Source organism: Kogia breviceps, chromosome 10 (assembly GCF_026419965.1).
Source record: "Kogia breviceps isolate mKogBre1 chromosome 10, mKogBre1 haplotype 1, whole genome shotgun sequence".
Taxonomy (NCBI): domain Eukaryota; kingdom Metazoa; phylum Chordata; class Mammalia; order Artiodactyla; family Physeteridae; genus Kogia; species Kogia breviceps.
The window spans coordinates 71,371,221-71,387,503 of NC_081319.1; the positions used below are offsets into that span (position 1 = coordinate 71,371,221).

A 16,283-nucleotide genomic window follows, 5' to 3' on the forward strand; every position below is an offset into this window, starting at 1 on the left:
TGTTACCAGCTCGCTAGTGGGTGAGTCTGGGTCCCATTGTGGCTGCTGCCTGTCCCAGGAGGGTCCTGGGGCTGGTGCTGACCCTCTGGTGGGTGGGGCCTGATCCTGGGGTGGTGGCTGTGGGGCCCTGGGAGACCAGGGGCTGATGCTGGCTGCTTGTGGTTGGGGCCGAGTCCTAGGACAGCTGTCAAAAGGGGCTGGGGGGTCTCAGGACTGGTGCTAGCCCATTGGTGGGCAGGCAAGCCCCCAGCACTAATAGGTATAGGGAGGACACCAAAATGGCACTTGCACACACCACTGTCCTCATGGTAGAATAAGCTCCCCCAAAATGGCTGTTGCCAGCATCTGTGTCCCCAGGAGGAGTCCCAGTGGCCTCCTGTCTCTCTGGGAGACTCTCCAAGATCACCAAGTGGGTCTCACTCAGGCTCCTTTACAATTACTGCCTGAGTGCTGGGACTTGGGAGTATGTGAGAATTTGCATGTGCCCTTTAAGAGTGGAGTCTCTGTCTCCTACAGCCCTCCAGCTCTCTTGTAAGTAAGCCCCACTGGCCTTCAAAGCCACACATTATGGGGCTCATCTTCCTGGTGCAAAGCCCCTGGCCTGGGGAATCCAATCCAGGGTTCAGATGGCTCAGTCCCTGGGGAGAACCTGGGCAGTTGTGATTATTCTTCCATTTGTGAGTTACCTACCCAGCGGTGTGGGTCTTGACTATACCACATCTCCACCCCTCCTACCTATCTCATTGTGGTTTCTTCTTTATATCTAGAAAATCTCTTCTGGTAGTCTTCAGGTTTTTCTCGTAGCCAGTTGCTCTCTAAATAATTGTAATTTTGGTGTCCCATGTGAAGAGGTGAGCTCAGGGTCTTCCTACTCTGCCATTGTGGCCACGCCTCCCTTTGCCCATTTTTTTTTCTTTTTTAATAAATTTATTGTATTTATTTTTGGCTGCATTGGGTCTTTGTTGCTGTGTGGGGGCTTTCTCTAGCTGTGGTGAGCAGGGGTTACTCTTCGTTGTGGTGCATGGGCTTCTCATTGCAGTGGCTTCTCTTGCTGTGGAGCACGGGCTCTAGGTGTGTGGGCTTCAGTAGTTGTGGCTCATGGGCTTAGTTGCTCTGCAGTATGTGGGATCTTCCTAGACCAGGGCTCAAACCCATGTCGCCTGCATTGGCAGGAAGATTCTTTAATGAAAAACATTTTTTAAAAATAAATTTATTTGTTTTTATTTTTGGCTGTGTTGGGTCTTCATTGCTATGCACGGGCTTTCTCTAGTTGCAGCGAGTGGGGGCTACTTTTCATTGCTGTGTGCGGGCTTCTCATTGTCGTCGTTTCTCTTGTTGCAGAGCACGGACTCTAGGTGTGTGGGCTTTAGTAGTTGTGGCACATGGTCTCAGGAGTTGCGGTGCACAGGCTTAGTTGCTCTGCGGCATGTGGGATCTTCCCAGGCCAGGGATCGAACCTGTGTTCCGTGCATCGGCAGGCGATTCTTAACCACTGCGCCACCAGGGAAGCCCTGCCCATTTTTAAATTGGTTTGTTTGATTTTTGTTGTTGAGTTATAGTTCTTTATACGTTCTGGGTATTAATCCGTTAATAGATATATGATTTGAAAATATTTTCTCACATTCTGTGGGTTGTTTTTTTACTGTATTGGTTGTGTCCTTTGATGCACAGAAGTTTTAAATTTTGATGTAGTCCATTTTATCTGTTTCTTTTATTGCCTATGCTTCAAGTCCATTCCTAAATCCAGTGTCATGAAGCTTTTCCCTGTGTTTTCTTCTGAGAGTTTCATAGTTTTAGCTCTTATGTTTAGGTCTTTGATCCATTTTGAATTGATTTTTATAGATGGTGTAAAGTAAGAGTCTAACTTTATTCTTTTGCATGTGGATATCCAGTTTTCCCAGCACCATTTGTTGAAAAGACTATCCATTCCCCATGGAATGCCTTGGCACTCTTATTGAAAACCATTTGATCATATATGTGAGGGTTTATTTCTGAGCTCTCTATTCTGTTCCTTTTTTTTTTTTTTTTTTTGTGGTACGTGGGCCTCTCACTGTTGTGACCCCTCTCCCATTGCGGAGTACAGGCTCCGGACGCGCAGGCTCAGTGGCCATGGCTCACGGGCCCAGCCGCTCCACGGCATGTGGGATCTTCCTGGACCGGGGCACGAACCCATGTCCCCTGCATTGGCAGGCGGATTCTCAACCACTGTGCCACCAGGGAAGCCCATGTTCCATTGGTCTTGATACCAGTACCACACTGTTTTACTGCAGTGTTGTAGTTAGTTTTTTTGAATTCAGGATATATGAGGTCCCCAGCTTTGTTCTTCATTTGCAATATTGTTTTGGCTATTTGGGGTCCTCTGAGTTTCCATATGATTTCTAGGATGTATTTTTCTATTTCTGCAGAAACTGCCATTGGGATTTTGGTAGGGATTGTACTGAATCTGTAGATTGCTTCGGGTAGTATTGTGATGTTAACAATATTAAGTCTTCCAATCCATGAACACAGCATGCCCTTCCATTTATTTATGTCTCTTTTCAGCAGCGTTATGTAGCTTTTTTTTTTTTGCAGTACGCGGGCCTCTCACTGCTGTGGCCTCTCCCGTTGCGGAGCACAGGCTCAGCGGCCATGGCTCACGGGCCTGGCCACTCTGTGGCATGTGGGATCTTCCTGGACCGGGGCACGAACCCGCGTCCCCTGCATCGGCAGGCGGACTCTCAACCACTGCGCCTCCAGGGAAGCCCTGTTACGTAGCTTTCAGTGTACAAGTCTTTCACTTCCTTTATTTAATTTATTCCTCAGTATTTTATTGTTTTTGATGCTATTGTAGATAGAGTTGTTAATTTCATTTTCAGATTGTTCACTGTTAGTGTATAGAGATGTGACTGATTTTTGTCTGTTGATTTTGTATCCTTCAAGTTGGCTGAAATTTGGTTATATAACAGTTTATTGTGGAATCTTCAGGGTTTTTTGCATGAAAGGTCTGTCATCTGCGAACTGAGATAATTTTACTTCTTCCTTTTCAATTCAATTGCCTAGAAGTTTTAAATTTTGCTGCTGAAATCCAGTTTATCAGTTTTTTCTTTTTGTTGGTGATATTTGTTTTCTGTCTAAAAATTTTTACTTATACTAAAGTCATGAAAATATTCTGCTTTCATCTAGAAGTTTTATAGTTTTAGCTTATATGTTTAGGTCCATAATCCATCTGAAATTAATTTTTGTATATGGTACGATGTAGTGGTAGAAGTTCTTTTTTTCCTTACAGATGTCCAGTTCTAGCACCATTTGTTGAAAATACTTTGACCATTTAATTGCTTTGGCACTCTTGTTGAAAATTATTTGACTGTATATGTGTGATTTTATCCAGGGCACTCTGTTTTGTTTCCATTAATCTGTTTGTCTGTCCTTTGTTATGTTTTCTTGATGACTATACCTTGAAAAAAGTCACCTTGATATCAGTAGTATATGTTCTCAATCTTTGTTCTTCTTTTTCAAGATTGTATTAGCTAGTCCAGGTGTTTTTTTTGTTTTGTTTTGCATTTCCATATAAATTTTAGAATCAGCTTTTCAATTTCTACAGTAGGCCTGCTGGATTTTTGATGGAGATTACATTAAATTTATAGCTTAATCTGGGGGAGAATTGACATCTTAACAATATTGACTCTCCCCATACATGAACCAAAAAATGACCATTTATTTAGGTCTTTAATGTTTCTCAGCAGTTTTATAGTTTTCAGTATAGAGGTGTTATACATCTTTTGTTAAATTTATTTCTAAGAATTTTATGGGTTTGGATACTATTGTAAATGGTGTTTTAAAAATTTCCTTTTCTAATTGTTCATTGCTAGTATATGGAAATACAATTGATTTTTGTAAATTGACTACGTACTTTGTGTGAATGCTTATTAGTTCTAGTAGTTTGGTAGATTCATTAAGATTTTTTACATAGATAACCATGTCTTCTGCAAATAAATAATTTTATGCTTTCCTTTCCAATTTATATGCCTTTTAATGTCCATTGACAGATGACTAGATAAATATATATATATTCCTTTATATATATATTTAAAGGAATAAAGGAAAATTTATAGCATTTAAATATATAGATATTTAAACAATACAAAAACTTCAAAAGACTACAGATTTATAGATTAATATCCCTCATGAACATAGACATAAAAATCCTTAATAAAATGTTAGTAAATCAAATTTAGCAATATATATGAGTGATACACGTGACCAACTGGAGTTTATCTAAAAATGCAAGATCTGTATACCTTTTGAAAATCATTCATTGTACTTCACTGTATTAAAGGAATAAAGAAGAAAAATAATATAATAATTTTTATAGATACAGGAAGACTATTTGACAAAATTAAACATCCATTCATGATTAAAAACTCTCAGCAGACTAGGAATAGAAGAAAACTTTGTCAATCTGGTAAAGGACATCTACAAAAAACCTACCTATAGCTAACATCATACTTTATACTTAAAATCAAGAATAAAGCAAAGATGTCTGTTTTCACCACTTCAATTCAATATTATACTGGAGGAACTAGTCAGTACAATAAAGAAAAAACCAGAACTACCATATGATCCAGCAATTCTACTTCTGAGTATTTATCCAAAAGAACTGAAATTAGGATCACAAAAAGATATGAGCCCCCCCGCCCCAACATTCACTGCAGCATTACTCACAATAACCAAAATTTGGAAACAACCTAAATGTCCATTGACAGATGAATGGATAAAGAAAATGTGGTATATTCATAAATGGAATATTTCCCTTAAGCCTAAAGAATTTCTTTTAGAATTACTTTTTTAGTGCAAGTCTGTTGGAGAGTAATTCCTTCAGCTTTTGTCTTTTGAAAATACAGTTATTTCTCTTTCAAAGGATACTTTCATTGAATTTAGAATTTGAGGCATTTTTCTTTCAGCACTTTAAAGATATTGTTCCACTATTCTCTGCCTTTCTTGTTCTTGATGAGAAGTCAGCCATTATTCTTATCATTGTTTCTCTGTATGTCATATGTCCTTTTTTCTCTGCTTTCTAGATTTTCCCTTTATATTTTGTCAGTTAATCTATGGCAAAGCAAGAATATACAATGGAGAAAAGACAGTCTCTTCAATAAGTGTTGCTAGGAAAACTGGTCAGCTACATGTAAGAGAATGAAATTAGAATATTTTCTCACACCATGTACAAAAATAAACTCAAAATGGATTAAAGACCCATGTAAGACCAGAAACCATAAAACTAGAAGAAAACAAGGGCAGAACACTCTGACATAAAGTATAGAAATTTGGGGGGGGGGGGAATCAGGTCCTAAGGCAAAGGAAACAAAAATAAATTCCACCTAATTAAACTTAAAAGCTTTTGCACAGCAAAGGAAACCAACAAAATGAAAAGACAACCTACTGAATGGGAGAAAATATTTGCAAATGATATGACTGATAAAAGGTTAATATCCAAAATATGGAAACAGTTCATATAATTCAAACATCAATAAAAACAAACCATCCAATTAAAAATATGGGCAGAAGACCTGAATAGACATTTTCCCAAGGAAGACATACAGATGGCCAACAGACATATGAAAAGGTGCTCAGTATCACTAATAATCAGAGAAATGCAAATCAAATGAGATCACCTTGTACTTATCAGAATGGCCATCATCAAACAACAAATGTTGGTGGGGATGTGGAGAAAAGGAAACCCTACTACACTGTTGGTGAGAATGTAAATTGGTGCAGCTACTGTGGAAAACAGTGTGGAGGTTCCTCAAAAACCTGATCCAGCATGTGATCCAGCAATTCCTTTCCTGGGTGTTTATATGCAGAAAACAAACACTAATTTGAAAAGATTGCATCCCACTGTTCATAGCAGCATTATTTATAACAGCCAAGATATGGAAGCAACCTGTGTCCATCAACAGCTGAATGGATAAAGAAGATGTGAGATACACACACACACACACACAGTGGAATATTTATTACTCAGTCATAAAAAGAATGAAATTCTGCCATTTGCAACAATTAGATGGACCTAGAGTGATGGACCTTAGTGAAATCAGTCAGACAGAGAAAGACAAATACTGTATGTTATCACTTATATGTGGAATCTAAAAAATAAATGAATGAATAATAAAACAGAAACAGACTCACAGATTTAGAGAACAAACTAGTGGTTGCCAGTGGGGAGAGGGAGGAGGGGAGGGGCAAGATAGGGGTGGGAGATTAACAGGTACAAACTACTATGTGTAAAATATATAAGCTACAAGGATATATAGCCAATATTTTATAACTTTAAATAGTGTAATATATTAAAATTTTGAATCACTATGTTGTATGCCTGCAACTAACATAATATTGTAAATCAACTATACATCAGTATATTAAATAAGTAAAAAAACATTTATTGCTAATATATTTTTCATTTTGCTTTTTAAAAAGTTTTAATTATTTTATTTATTTATTTATTTATTTATTTGGTTGTGCCGGGTCTTAGTTGCAGCTCATGGCCTCCTTAGTTGTGGCATGTGGGATCCTTTGGTTGCAGCAGGTGGGCTCCTTAGTTGTGGCACATGGGCTCCTTAGTTGCGGCATGCGGGCTCCTGAGTTGTGGCATGCAAACTCTTAGTTGCGCATGCATGTGGGATCTAGTTCCTTGGCGAGGGATCGAACCCAGGCCCCCTGCATTTGGAGCATGGAGTCTTAACCACTGCACCATTAGGGAAGTCCCCAAGATACAGTTTTTATATCTCTGCCAGTATTCTCCATCTTTTATGCATGTTATACCTTTTCCACTAGATCCTTTAATGTGTTTTTCACAGTTATTTTAAAGGTCTTGTCTGATAATTCCAACACTTGGATCACCTCTGGGTCTTATTCTGTTGGACTGTTTTCCATCTTGTCAGTGGGTCACATTTTCTTGCTTTATCACGTCTCACTTTTAAAATTAAAAGCCAGACGTTGTGTCTAAAAGAGTCATGGAGCCTAAAGTAGAAAGGGCGGCTGTTAGTGCAGCTAAGTCAGTTTAGTGTGTAGTTTAACTGGGTCTGTGCTCTGTTGTTGCTTTATTTAGAATCAGTTCAGAGAATTCCCTGGTGGTCCAGTGGTTAGGATTCCACGCTTTCACTTCAGGGGGCACAGTTTCCATCCCTGGTTGGGGAACTAAGATCCTGGAAAACTAAGATTCTTTAAAAAAAAAAAAAAAAAAAAAGAATCAATTCACTACTGCTTTCAAATTTTTAAGGATGCTGTCAGAACCTTCCTTTTAGCTGGACTTGGGATCTGAATGTCTGCAGAGTTTGACTCAATTCTTCTGCTTTACCCTAAGCCTCCATCAGGTACCTTAAGGATATGGTCGAGGGGTTTCTCTTTTGACTCTCTAGCCCCTCCCTCAAACATAGATGGCCACTGCTCTGCCTAAACTTCTCTGTCCTGATGTCTATTGGCTGTCTTTTTCGGTAATCCTTCTGAGATAAAATCATTTTTTTTTCTTCTAGCCATTGTAGTCTGCAGATCAAAGCTCTGGCCAAAATCCATGCCTTTGTTCAAGACACGTGAGTGTTGCCCCTTTCCAGAATTCACCTATTTCTAGGGAAGATCTTTATGTTTTGTTCCTCCTCCTGAGCTCTTTATTTCATTTACACAAACATTTAAAAAATACCTACTTTTTTTAATCTCATACTTTGCTGTAGTCTGTGAAGGATGCCAAAGAAGCATATAGCATGAACCTTGCCCTCAAAGATTATGTTGTCTTTGGACAGACAAGAGTAACCCAGGAAAAGGATGCAGGAGAGTTGTTAACAGTGCATCAGAGGATGTAGAGTGGCATAGCACATGTAGAATATCTAATGTTCAGGGGACACAGAGTAAAGAGTGATCAAGAGACGAGATGTAGGACTGGTCAAGGAAAACCTCTGGTAGGGGGTGAGCATAAGCTAATTCAGCTTTCTGGGACGTGGTGACATCCACCGGGATGGACTCAATGTGGCCTTTGTCAGAGGAGCCAGCATGTGCCGATGGGTAATTGGAAGAAGGGTGTGTGGGGACCCTGACATCCAGGGTGGTCAGGAGGGTGGTCTCCTCCTGTCATCTCATTTTGTGTACATCTGAGCTCCCATCTCCAAGAGGCAGAGGCATGGGAGTCTTATAAGCACCCTGGGTAATGGCAACTTGGCCTCGTATGTGCATGTACACATTCATTCACATGGACGTCCTCTCTCTGGGGTTCTGATAGGTGTGCAGGAGGCACATCCTTGTATGTCTTTGAGGTTTTAGTCATTTACTGGCTTCATTTTCCCAGGACACTGAGTGAGCCTCGGCAGGCAGAGATCCGGAAAGAGTGCCTCCGGCTTTGGGGGGTGAGTGTCTCCCCAGCCTGTTTTTGCTCCAGGGCAGGGAAACTTTAAAGAAGAATGGGACTGACTCCCGACCCAGTCACCTGAGGGTTCCCAACCCCCACCCCCACCCCAATGAAGAGGTCTGCCTACCCTCACAGCACTCCAGAGTTGGATGTCTCAGCATTGTTGGGAGTAATCTCCTTGGCCCTTTCACTGCTCGTTTAGCCCTGCAGGCTGGTTAGCATGGACAAGGGTGGTGGGTAAACAGGCCTCATTTTCCTGCTGGTGGCCCTGGGTAGCAACACTCACCACAGAGAGCCCCAGAGAAAGGTAAGTGGCCTTTGGGGTGTGCTACCACAGGGCCTGAAAGGGAGCAGTGACTGAATTAGCCACCTCCACTCCCCACCCCCCACAGCTTCCTTTGTTAGTGTGCCACTTCCTCTTGCCCAGCCTGAGCCTGTGCCCTTGCCCGCGTAGACTCACACACAGCCTTGGTCAAAAGTGCGTTGGAAAACCAAAGCTCTTTGCTGTCTTGTTTTAGATCCCAGACCAGGCTAGAGTTGCTCCTTCTTCCACAGACCCCAAATCTAAGTTCTTCGAGCTAATCCAGGTAAGCTTGGTATCTGGTGAAAATAAAAAGTTAGAGAGGCCTAATTCGATGTAGTATCACTGAGACCCCCGGATGCCTGGCTTCCAGAGGGCTTGTGCAGGTACCACATGGGTTCCCAGGGGCTGGGCTGAGGCCACCACAGATGGGAACTTTTGGGGTAGGGTGTTGAGTTCCCTGGGAGCCCATCAGGCTGCCTGAAGATTCTTGGCCCGAGATGTGTTCTGGTCAACATTCCTGCTGCCCAAAGGGTGGTGCTGGCTCTCACTCCCTGGCAAGTTTAGGGTCCTGTGAGTGTGCCTGCAGGGGAGACATAACTTAGGCTTCCTGTTCTGTTTCTGGTGAGTGGTCCTCAGAATTCTTCTGCCCTATGTTTTCCTACCACCTGACTTCCAGCTTTTCCCTGGGCTTTATTTAAATCTGGCCCAGATCATGGGCCACTGTGATGGTTTTGTAGGGTTAGGGACTGGAGAATGAAGTTCAAGATGGCCTCAAAAAAAAAAAAAAATAGCACGTGTAAATTTTTCTGAATGGGTAGAGAGATTACTTAACTGCTTTCAGACCAACTGCTTGCAAGTCTTTGCCTTCTAGTTTTAGTGAAGGGGAGGCTTTTACATTCTGGTGACATTTCCTTATAGCTCTGGTAAATCGATCTGTACTCGGGGACTTGGTGTTCTTTCCTTTCCCAGGCTCTCCTAATAGGTCCTAAAGGAACACTCCAAGCAGACAGAATTAGATCCCAGTTAGTGCATGGGTAGGTAGAGCAGGGGGCATGTTTCAGACAGCAAGTGCTTCCTGTCCCTCCCCTCCCCCGGCCTGCCCTAACTCCCTGCCCCACCCCCCAGGCACCCGTACTGAGCGCCTGTCCCTTCCCCCAACCCAGCCGTGTTTTCTCTGACCCGGGGCTGCAGGGCACTGAGATCGACATCTTCAGCTATAAGCCCACGCTGCTTACTTCCAAAACCCTGGAGAAGATCCGCCCAGTGCTCGACTACCGCTGCATGGTGTCTGGCAGTGAGCAGAAGTTCCTCATCGGCCTCGGGGTAAGTCTGCGGCTGGCTTCCTACCCAGCTTGGGTGGTGGAAGCTTGCTGTCTGTCTGTGGGAATCTGGACAGCTGCCTGCCACACTTGGTGCACGTTCTCTTGGCACCAACGAGCTGGAGCTTTGACCGCAGGGAAGGTATTTCTTGAAACTTCACTTCCTTTCTTCCTCTGAGTTAGCCAAATATCATTCATTCATTCTTTCTATCTTTCATTTATCCATGTATTTGCATATTCACCTCCATGCATCGCTAAAGGGAACACTGCCTCCTTTCTTGTGATGTGGAGCTTCCTAAGCTAGCGGGATGGTCAGTAGGCTAAGCTGGCTTGAGCCCATGCAGTTATTTCTTTGCAACACCACCACCATCCCATGTCATCCCGTCTTTGGAGTCTAAAATGAGGTGGGGGAAAACCTTGGGAGTTCTGTATCTTAATTGGGTAAAGTCCTCATTGCTCTTTCTTTCCACTCTGAGTTGTCTTTATAGTTTTATCTCTTCTTCCTCACTTACTTTCTCTGTGTCCTCTCACACACTACTTTTTTCTCTTTTTACTTTCTCTCTGCTCTCCGGACCCTTCACCAAACCCACTTCAGACATACACCAAGCTGGATCTTTCTTGAGGGCTCTGATCATGAACTCAGGCCTCTTGAATGGTGCCCTGAGCCTGTTCCCTCCCAGTGGGACAGAGTCAGAGCTCTCTTTTTCCACTGAGGCAGTGGAGGACAACACTGTCATCATAGTGTATGAAGTATAACTGACTAATGTCTCCGAGACCTTTTCTTCTGGCATTTCCCAGCCCCATCAGCTTGTAGCCACCAACTAAAAGCCCTTTTGAGAGCTGAGCTTCTCACTGCTCAATGTCTTTGTCTGCCTGACCTGGCCCTTTCTCTCTGCCCATAGAAGTCTCAGATCTACACATGGGATGGCCGCCAGTCAGACCGCTGGGTCAAGCTGGACCTGAAGACAGAGCTACCCCGGGACACTCTGCTCTCTGTGGAGATTGTCCATGAGCTGAAAGGGGAGGTTAGAGGTGGTTCTGCTCACGTGTATGGCTCTGCCATCTGGGGAATAGCTGGGTCTGTCCCTTCGCCCCCATGCCCCGAGTTAACTGGGTTACGTGTATGTGGTGCCTGATAGGGCCCAGGGCCTGGCGAATGCTTTGTAATTGTTCCTCTTCCTCGAGTAGTTGCTCTAAGCCATGGCATATTCAGGTAGGAAGGACCACAGTCTCCTTATGTTTAGGAGATCTTGATCATCTCTGTGTAGCAAAGTCCCCAGTGAACCTGCATATTTTTTAGCTGCTGACTGTAATTGACCAAGGATTCCTTGGGAAAGAAGCAACTTGTTATTTCCCATGAGCTTTGGGTATTACAGCCATACAGATAACTTTCAGAACAGTCAGTGGGAACAGTTGGCCAGAGTGGGAAGCCAGGTCCTGCTGGAGCACCATGGCGGCAGCCTCACTGGGTTTGAGATTCAAGGGGGCTCATCACCCATCACCTCAGGCCTCTGTCTGCTCAGAAGCATGAGCCAGTCTGGTGCTGAGAATCAACTGGGAGGGAGGTGAGAGAAATATCCTGTGTCTAGAGCCCTTCCCTTCCCCCGGCTATATGTAAAATGGAGGCCAGCGTGCCACAGTGGGCAGAGTGAGCCCTAGGCCAATGCCTGGCAGGGTGGGCAGTGTACTTGTCCTTCTAGGGGAAGGCCCAGCGGAAGATTAGTGCCATCCACATCCTCGATGTCCTTGTGCTGAATGGCAGCGACGTGCGGGAGCAGCACTTTAACCAACGGTCTGACCTGGGCCCTGGGGGAGGGAAGGTGGGCCGGGGTGGGCCGAGGTGGGCCGGGGTGGGCCAGGGCAGCTCTATGGCAGCAGCCTCTGTGGCTTGGGCCTCACTCAGGCTTTCTCTGCTTAAGAGCATCCTTAGAGTTTCCCTCTTCTACCCGCTAGCTGGTTCCAAGAGCAGGGTGAGAAATTGTTGTTGGCACTTCTGGTTACCAGGACTTGGGCCTTGATTTCATACATACTAGCACACTCCATTTTGCCTCAGCTGTTCAGATCAGAGGTGATGTTTGTTTTAAGGTTGAGCAAGAGGGTGACCTTGTGGGGAAGAGGGAGGGTCTTCTCCTCTGAAGAATGTGTTCTGTTCTTGGTGGTCCCACTTAAGTCAGTTTATCTGGATCCCACAACTCCCACAGAGGTACTTTTGTTCCGGATAGATGCCTAATCAGTCATTTTAAAGGGGGGTACAAAAAGAGACATCTTACACCGCCATGGTGCTGAAGTCACTCCTAAGTTGGTTCGAGTGGGTGTACTGTGGTATCTGTGGTTTGGGGTGAAGCAGCACAGAATAAAGATGATGCTTGAAGTTCTGGTGGTGACTGAGCACAGCCGAAGTTATACTTCAGGAAAACCAACCAAGATGTATTGAAAGTAGAGGTCAGAATCCAGAGCGGGGGAGAGGGCGTTCATGACATCACTGGAGAAGGGCAAGGGTGGGCTTCCTGGGAGACATGAGTGCTGCCTCTTGGAGCAGTTTTGCTGCAGATTCAGGAGTGTACTCCCACTGGTGCCATGACAATGCCCTGGGGGTGCGGGTGCTGGTAAAGATACCCTTACTTGCCTCTGAGAGACTCTGTTTGGATTGTAGAATTCAGCTTGCTGAGAAATTTGTGAAAGCTGTTTCCAAGCCTAGTCGGCCTGACATGAATCCCATCAGGTGAGCAGATCATCTCTCCCTGCCAATCCTCCTCTCCCATTGCTTCTTTCTGGCCAGTGCCTGCCTCCCTGTCCTGTGATGGGTGGGAAGGCTCAGTGGAGACCAGGACAGGCTGGCATTAGAGATCAGACTGCCATTGAGTGATTTGCTTGGGGGTGCTGGGTAGGTGACTCTGCCCCAGAGTGTCCCCCATCCAGCCTGTCACAGTGGGCCAAGCTCCACAGGAGAGGTTCGTTCCTCAGGGTCAAGGCATCCTCATTTAAGACGCACGTGCTTCTGAGAGCACTAACACACCTTGTGAGCCACACATTCATGCTTGAGTAACATTAGCATATCAATCCCGGCCGGCCTTTTCATTTTTTTCAGGTAAGAAAAGGGTGCTGAGGGAATGGGAGTTTTTGAACATGAAAAGGTTGGTTTGAGGTAATGGGATCCTTGGTGCATGGAAAGAAGGCCATGGTTTGTTGCCATGTTAGGTAATGTAAAATTTCTAGGCCTTGAGAGGGTAACAGTCAGGGAGCAGACAGATGGAACAGACTTTTCCAGTCTGGGCTGAGGTCTGAGGTTATTATCTTTGAGGCTTCATGTGACTAGCGACTGAGGTATCTATTTACATTTTATCAAAATCATTTTCATTATTCTTTTTAATATAGATTTACATAGGATTAAATCCAATAGCGGGAATGCACTTTTAGAAGTCTTCTGAAAGTCTAAAAGTAATTTCTTCTTGCCCTTTAAAATGTCCGTCTGCCAGGTCCTGAGAAGCAGCTTCCAGGGGTCCTGCCTCTGTTGCTTGTGACGGTGTGGTTGCTTGGCTTCTGGGCACCTTACTCAGTAGCAGTTCCAAAGGCGTGTTCAGGGGCCCCCAGAGGTGGAGGGCTGGGCATCAAACAGGAGCCCTGCATCCTGGATAGGGGGGGTCTCCTCACCCCTAATGGTAATAGGCCTATTAGGACGATTTGGAAGCAACTCTGTTACAGGAAGGCCTAAAATCCAAGTAGACAGACCTGGGCAAGAGCCTGGCCCTTGGTGTTCTCGCCTCTAGAGATGGTGACGGTGACCCAGGGTGGGAATGCTGACAGGGGCATCTTCGTCTGCCAGACCTTCCTCTTTCCCATAGCTGCACTCCCCAGGTGCCCTGGGGCAGGCTCCAGGGGGTGCTTGGCAGCTCTGAAACCTAGGGCTTGTCTGTGGAGGATGGCAGTGACAGGCTAGGGGTCCTCATTCTTGGTGGGTTGGGTGGTGCAGGGCCTGAGGCAGAACGTGAGGATAGGCACAGTCTCCTGCCTACCAGCTGCTGCCCAGACAAGTGTCCCACCAGGAGTCCTTTGTCAGCTCTCTCTCTGTCTGTCCACAGGGTGAAGGAGGTATACAGGCTGGAGGAGATGGAGAAAATTTTTGTCAGGTGAGTGACTCAGCCAGGGTAGCTCAGGATTTGAGAGGAGTTGGGGTGGGGGGCATGGCAGTGTCCAGGATTTGTTCTCTTTTTCTGTAGAGGTGGGTTAGGGGTGTGGCGGTGAGTTGCCCTGGTGGCTGCCTCTATCCCCCCGCACCTCCTTTGCCTGCGTGGCTCAGCTGCAGCCAAGGGCCCCCCAGCTGAGAACTGATTCAGCACTGTCAGGAGGGGAGCAGGGCGGGTGTGTGTCAAGCAGAAACATGGGCTCGCTGATGCTGTAACAGTTACGAGGGGTGTGTGCATCAGGCAGAAATACCAGTGGGCTCGCTGATGCTGTAACAGTTACGATTGTCCCTGCTAGGGGCAGAGCAGTAAGCTGCTTGAAACACTATAAATCCCAGCTCCTGGTGCTGACAGAGATTGAGCCTGGAGGGGTAGAGGGGGCATAACTGCTTCCTCATAATCTTAGCGGTGTGCAGGGTGCTCAGATCTGAGGGTCTCATCCTGGGTGTGCCCCTGTGGCCACTGGAGCTTGGCTGGGTCACAGTGCTCCCGAATTAACTCTTTAGTAGCCACACTGATGCCATGGGTGGTGAACTGAAGACCCAGTGGCACTCGTAGTCTCAGATCTTACGCTTACCGGTGTCACCCTGACACCCCGCAAAAAGCAGCAACATAGCAGGGGCATGTGTCACTTCCCTGCCTCCATTGCTTAGTTGGGAGTTCAGAGCCTGAGTTCTAAACCCAGCACCGCACTCACTCACTTGCTGTGTGGCCTGGAGCAACTCAAGTCTCTGCCTCAGTTTCTCATGTTGAACTGAGGTAAAGTACTATGGTTGGTTGGATGATTTTGACATTAGCCAGAGACTAACGTTAGGGCTTTCTCTCTCTCTTTCACATACACATGCTTCATGTTTGCATGCCTACTCTGGAAAATCAAGGTTAGAAATGAAGATCATCAAGGGCTCCAGTGGCACACCAAAGCTCAGCTATACAGGGAGGGATGACCGGCACTTTGTGCCCACTGGCCTCTACATCGTCAGGACAGTGAATGGTGGGTGATGAGCCACTGTTCCCTAACCCCACTCCCTCAGCCAGGGCAACTGGCCTAAACCCTACTTGAGCCGGAGCTAAGGGCTCCCTACTGAGGTGGGCATTTCTTTGAGGTGTATGTTGAGGGGAACTGTGTTCCCTGAGCCTCTTCTGTTCTTTGGTGGATCCTGGGGGTTGGGCTGGGGCAGGAGAGAGGGGAGCCTAACTTGTATATGCACGTGTGGTGTCCTCATGGCAAGAGAAGGGCCTTCCCAGTGGGCAACAGCAGATCCAGAAAGGCAAGCTTGGCCATTCGTATCACCTGTAGAATCCTTTTTCCTTAGTGCCCTCTGGCTAACAGACTCCTGGTAGCAGGTTGGTGGGACTGGGGAGGGTTGTTGAGAATTATCTTAGTCGTCTTCCTGGAGCCCCTTTGGGCGGGTGATGAAGGCTCTTCTCCACTGCTGTTTGGTGGGGAGGGGAGTGGAGGAATGGGTGTGAAGGAAGGCATGCCCTTCATTGGCCTGACCTGTCCCCCATGGGTATTTTGTGTCCTTTCTGGCCTTCTTCCCCCTTTCCTCCTGTCAGAGCCATGGACTATGGGATTCAGCAAAAGCTTCAAGAGGAAGTTCTTCTACAACAAGAAAACCAAGAACTCTACCTTTGACCTCCCTTCAGACGCCATTGCTCCATTTCAGTAAGTAGCCTTCTTCCAGGCCTGCCCCCTGCAGCCCCAAGTACTCCTGCTAGAATGCCAGCCTGACCTCTTGGGACACACCCCAGTCCTGAGACTGACTGCTGCCCGTGCAGGGGCTTCCCACGAGGGTATGGCTGTGATGGTTGGGAGTCCTGGGTGTGAAGGGCCTGACCCTGGCATGGGCTAATGCCGAGGTCCACAGTCTTGCCTTCGGATCCAGTGTGTTGCCGGATTGCTGGTCATAGGTTTCGACAGCAGCCAGTAGCCCTGATGTGCCTGTAACTTAGCCACTGACACCAGTGTGTCACCACACTAATACTGCTCTACTAGAGCAGCAGAGACAGATAAACCAGGAATATCAGTAATTAAAAGATCTAGTAGGATGCAATTAGCAGCAGCAGAAGCTCTGTTTTGAGAAAAGCTGGTTCTGGAAGGCAGGGAG

At 45.8% G+C, this 16,283-nt stretch overlaps 2 protein-coding genes across 5 annotated transcripts in view; one reads left to right on the plus strand and one right to left on the minus strand.

Moving 5' to 3' along the window:
- The window catches only part of CMTR1 (cap methyltransferase 1), a 58,103-nt gene that overhangs the window by 40,257 nt on the left and 1,563 nt on the right, over positions 1 to 16,283 (plus strand). For both annotated transcript variants that reach the window (XM_059076352.2, XM_067006125.1), the window contains 10 exons: positions 7,509 to 7,565; positions 8,312 to 8,369; positions 8,890 to 8,958; positions 9,867 to 9,998; positions 10,897 to 11,019; positions 11,695 to 11,786; positions 12,648 to 12,716; positions 14,074 to 14,121; positions 15,054 to 15,166; positions 15,733 to 15,841. In XM_059076352.2, the coding sequence (XP_058932335.1) occupies positions 7,509 to 7,565; positions 8,312 to 8,369; positions 8,890 to 8,958; positions 9,867 to 9,998; positions 10,897 to 11,019; positions 11,695 to 11,786; positions 12,648 to 12,716; positions 14,074 to 14,121; positions 15,054 to 15,166; positions 15,733 to 15,841 (870 nt within the window). The remainder of the gene's footprint in view (positions 1 to 7,508; positions 7,566 to 8,311; positions 8,370 to 8,889; positions 8,959 to 9,866; positions 9,999 to 10,896; positions 11,020 to 11,694; positions 11,787 to 12,647; positions 12,717 to 14,073; positions 14,122 to 15,053; positions 15,167 to 15,732; positions 15,842 to 16,283) is intronic.
- The window catches only part of CCDC167 (coiled-coil domain containing 167), a 52,131-nt gene that overhangs the window by 17,318 nt on the left and 18,530 nt on the right, over positions 1 to 16,283 (minus strand). Inside the window, exon 5 of one of the 3 annotated variants that reach the window (XR_010835084.1) lies at positions 10,215 to 14,092. The exons of 1 other annotated variant lie outside the window; for it this stretch is intronic. The gene's annotated coding sequence lies outside the window, so the exon portion shown is untranslated. Of the gene's footprint in view, positions 1 to 10,214; positions 14,093 to 16,283 lie in introns of those variants that run through there. One more of the 3 variants, XR_010835086.1, reaches the window with a different exon arrangement.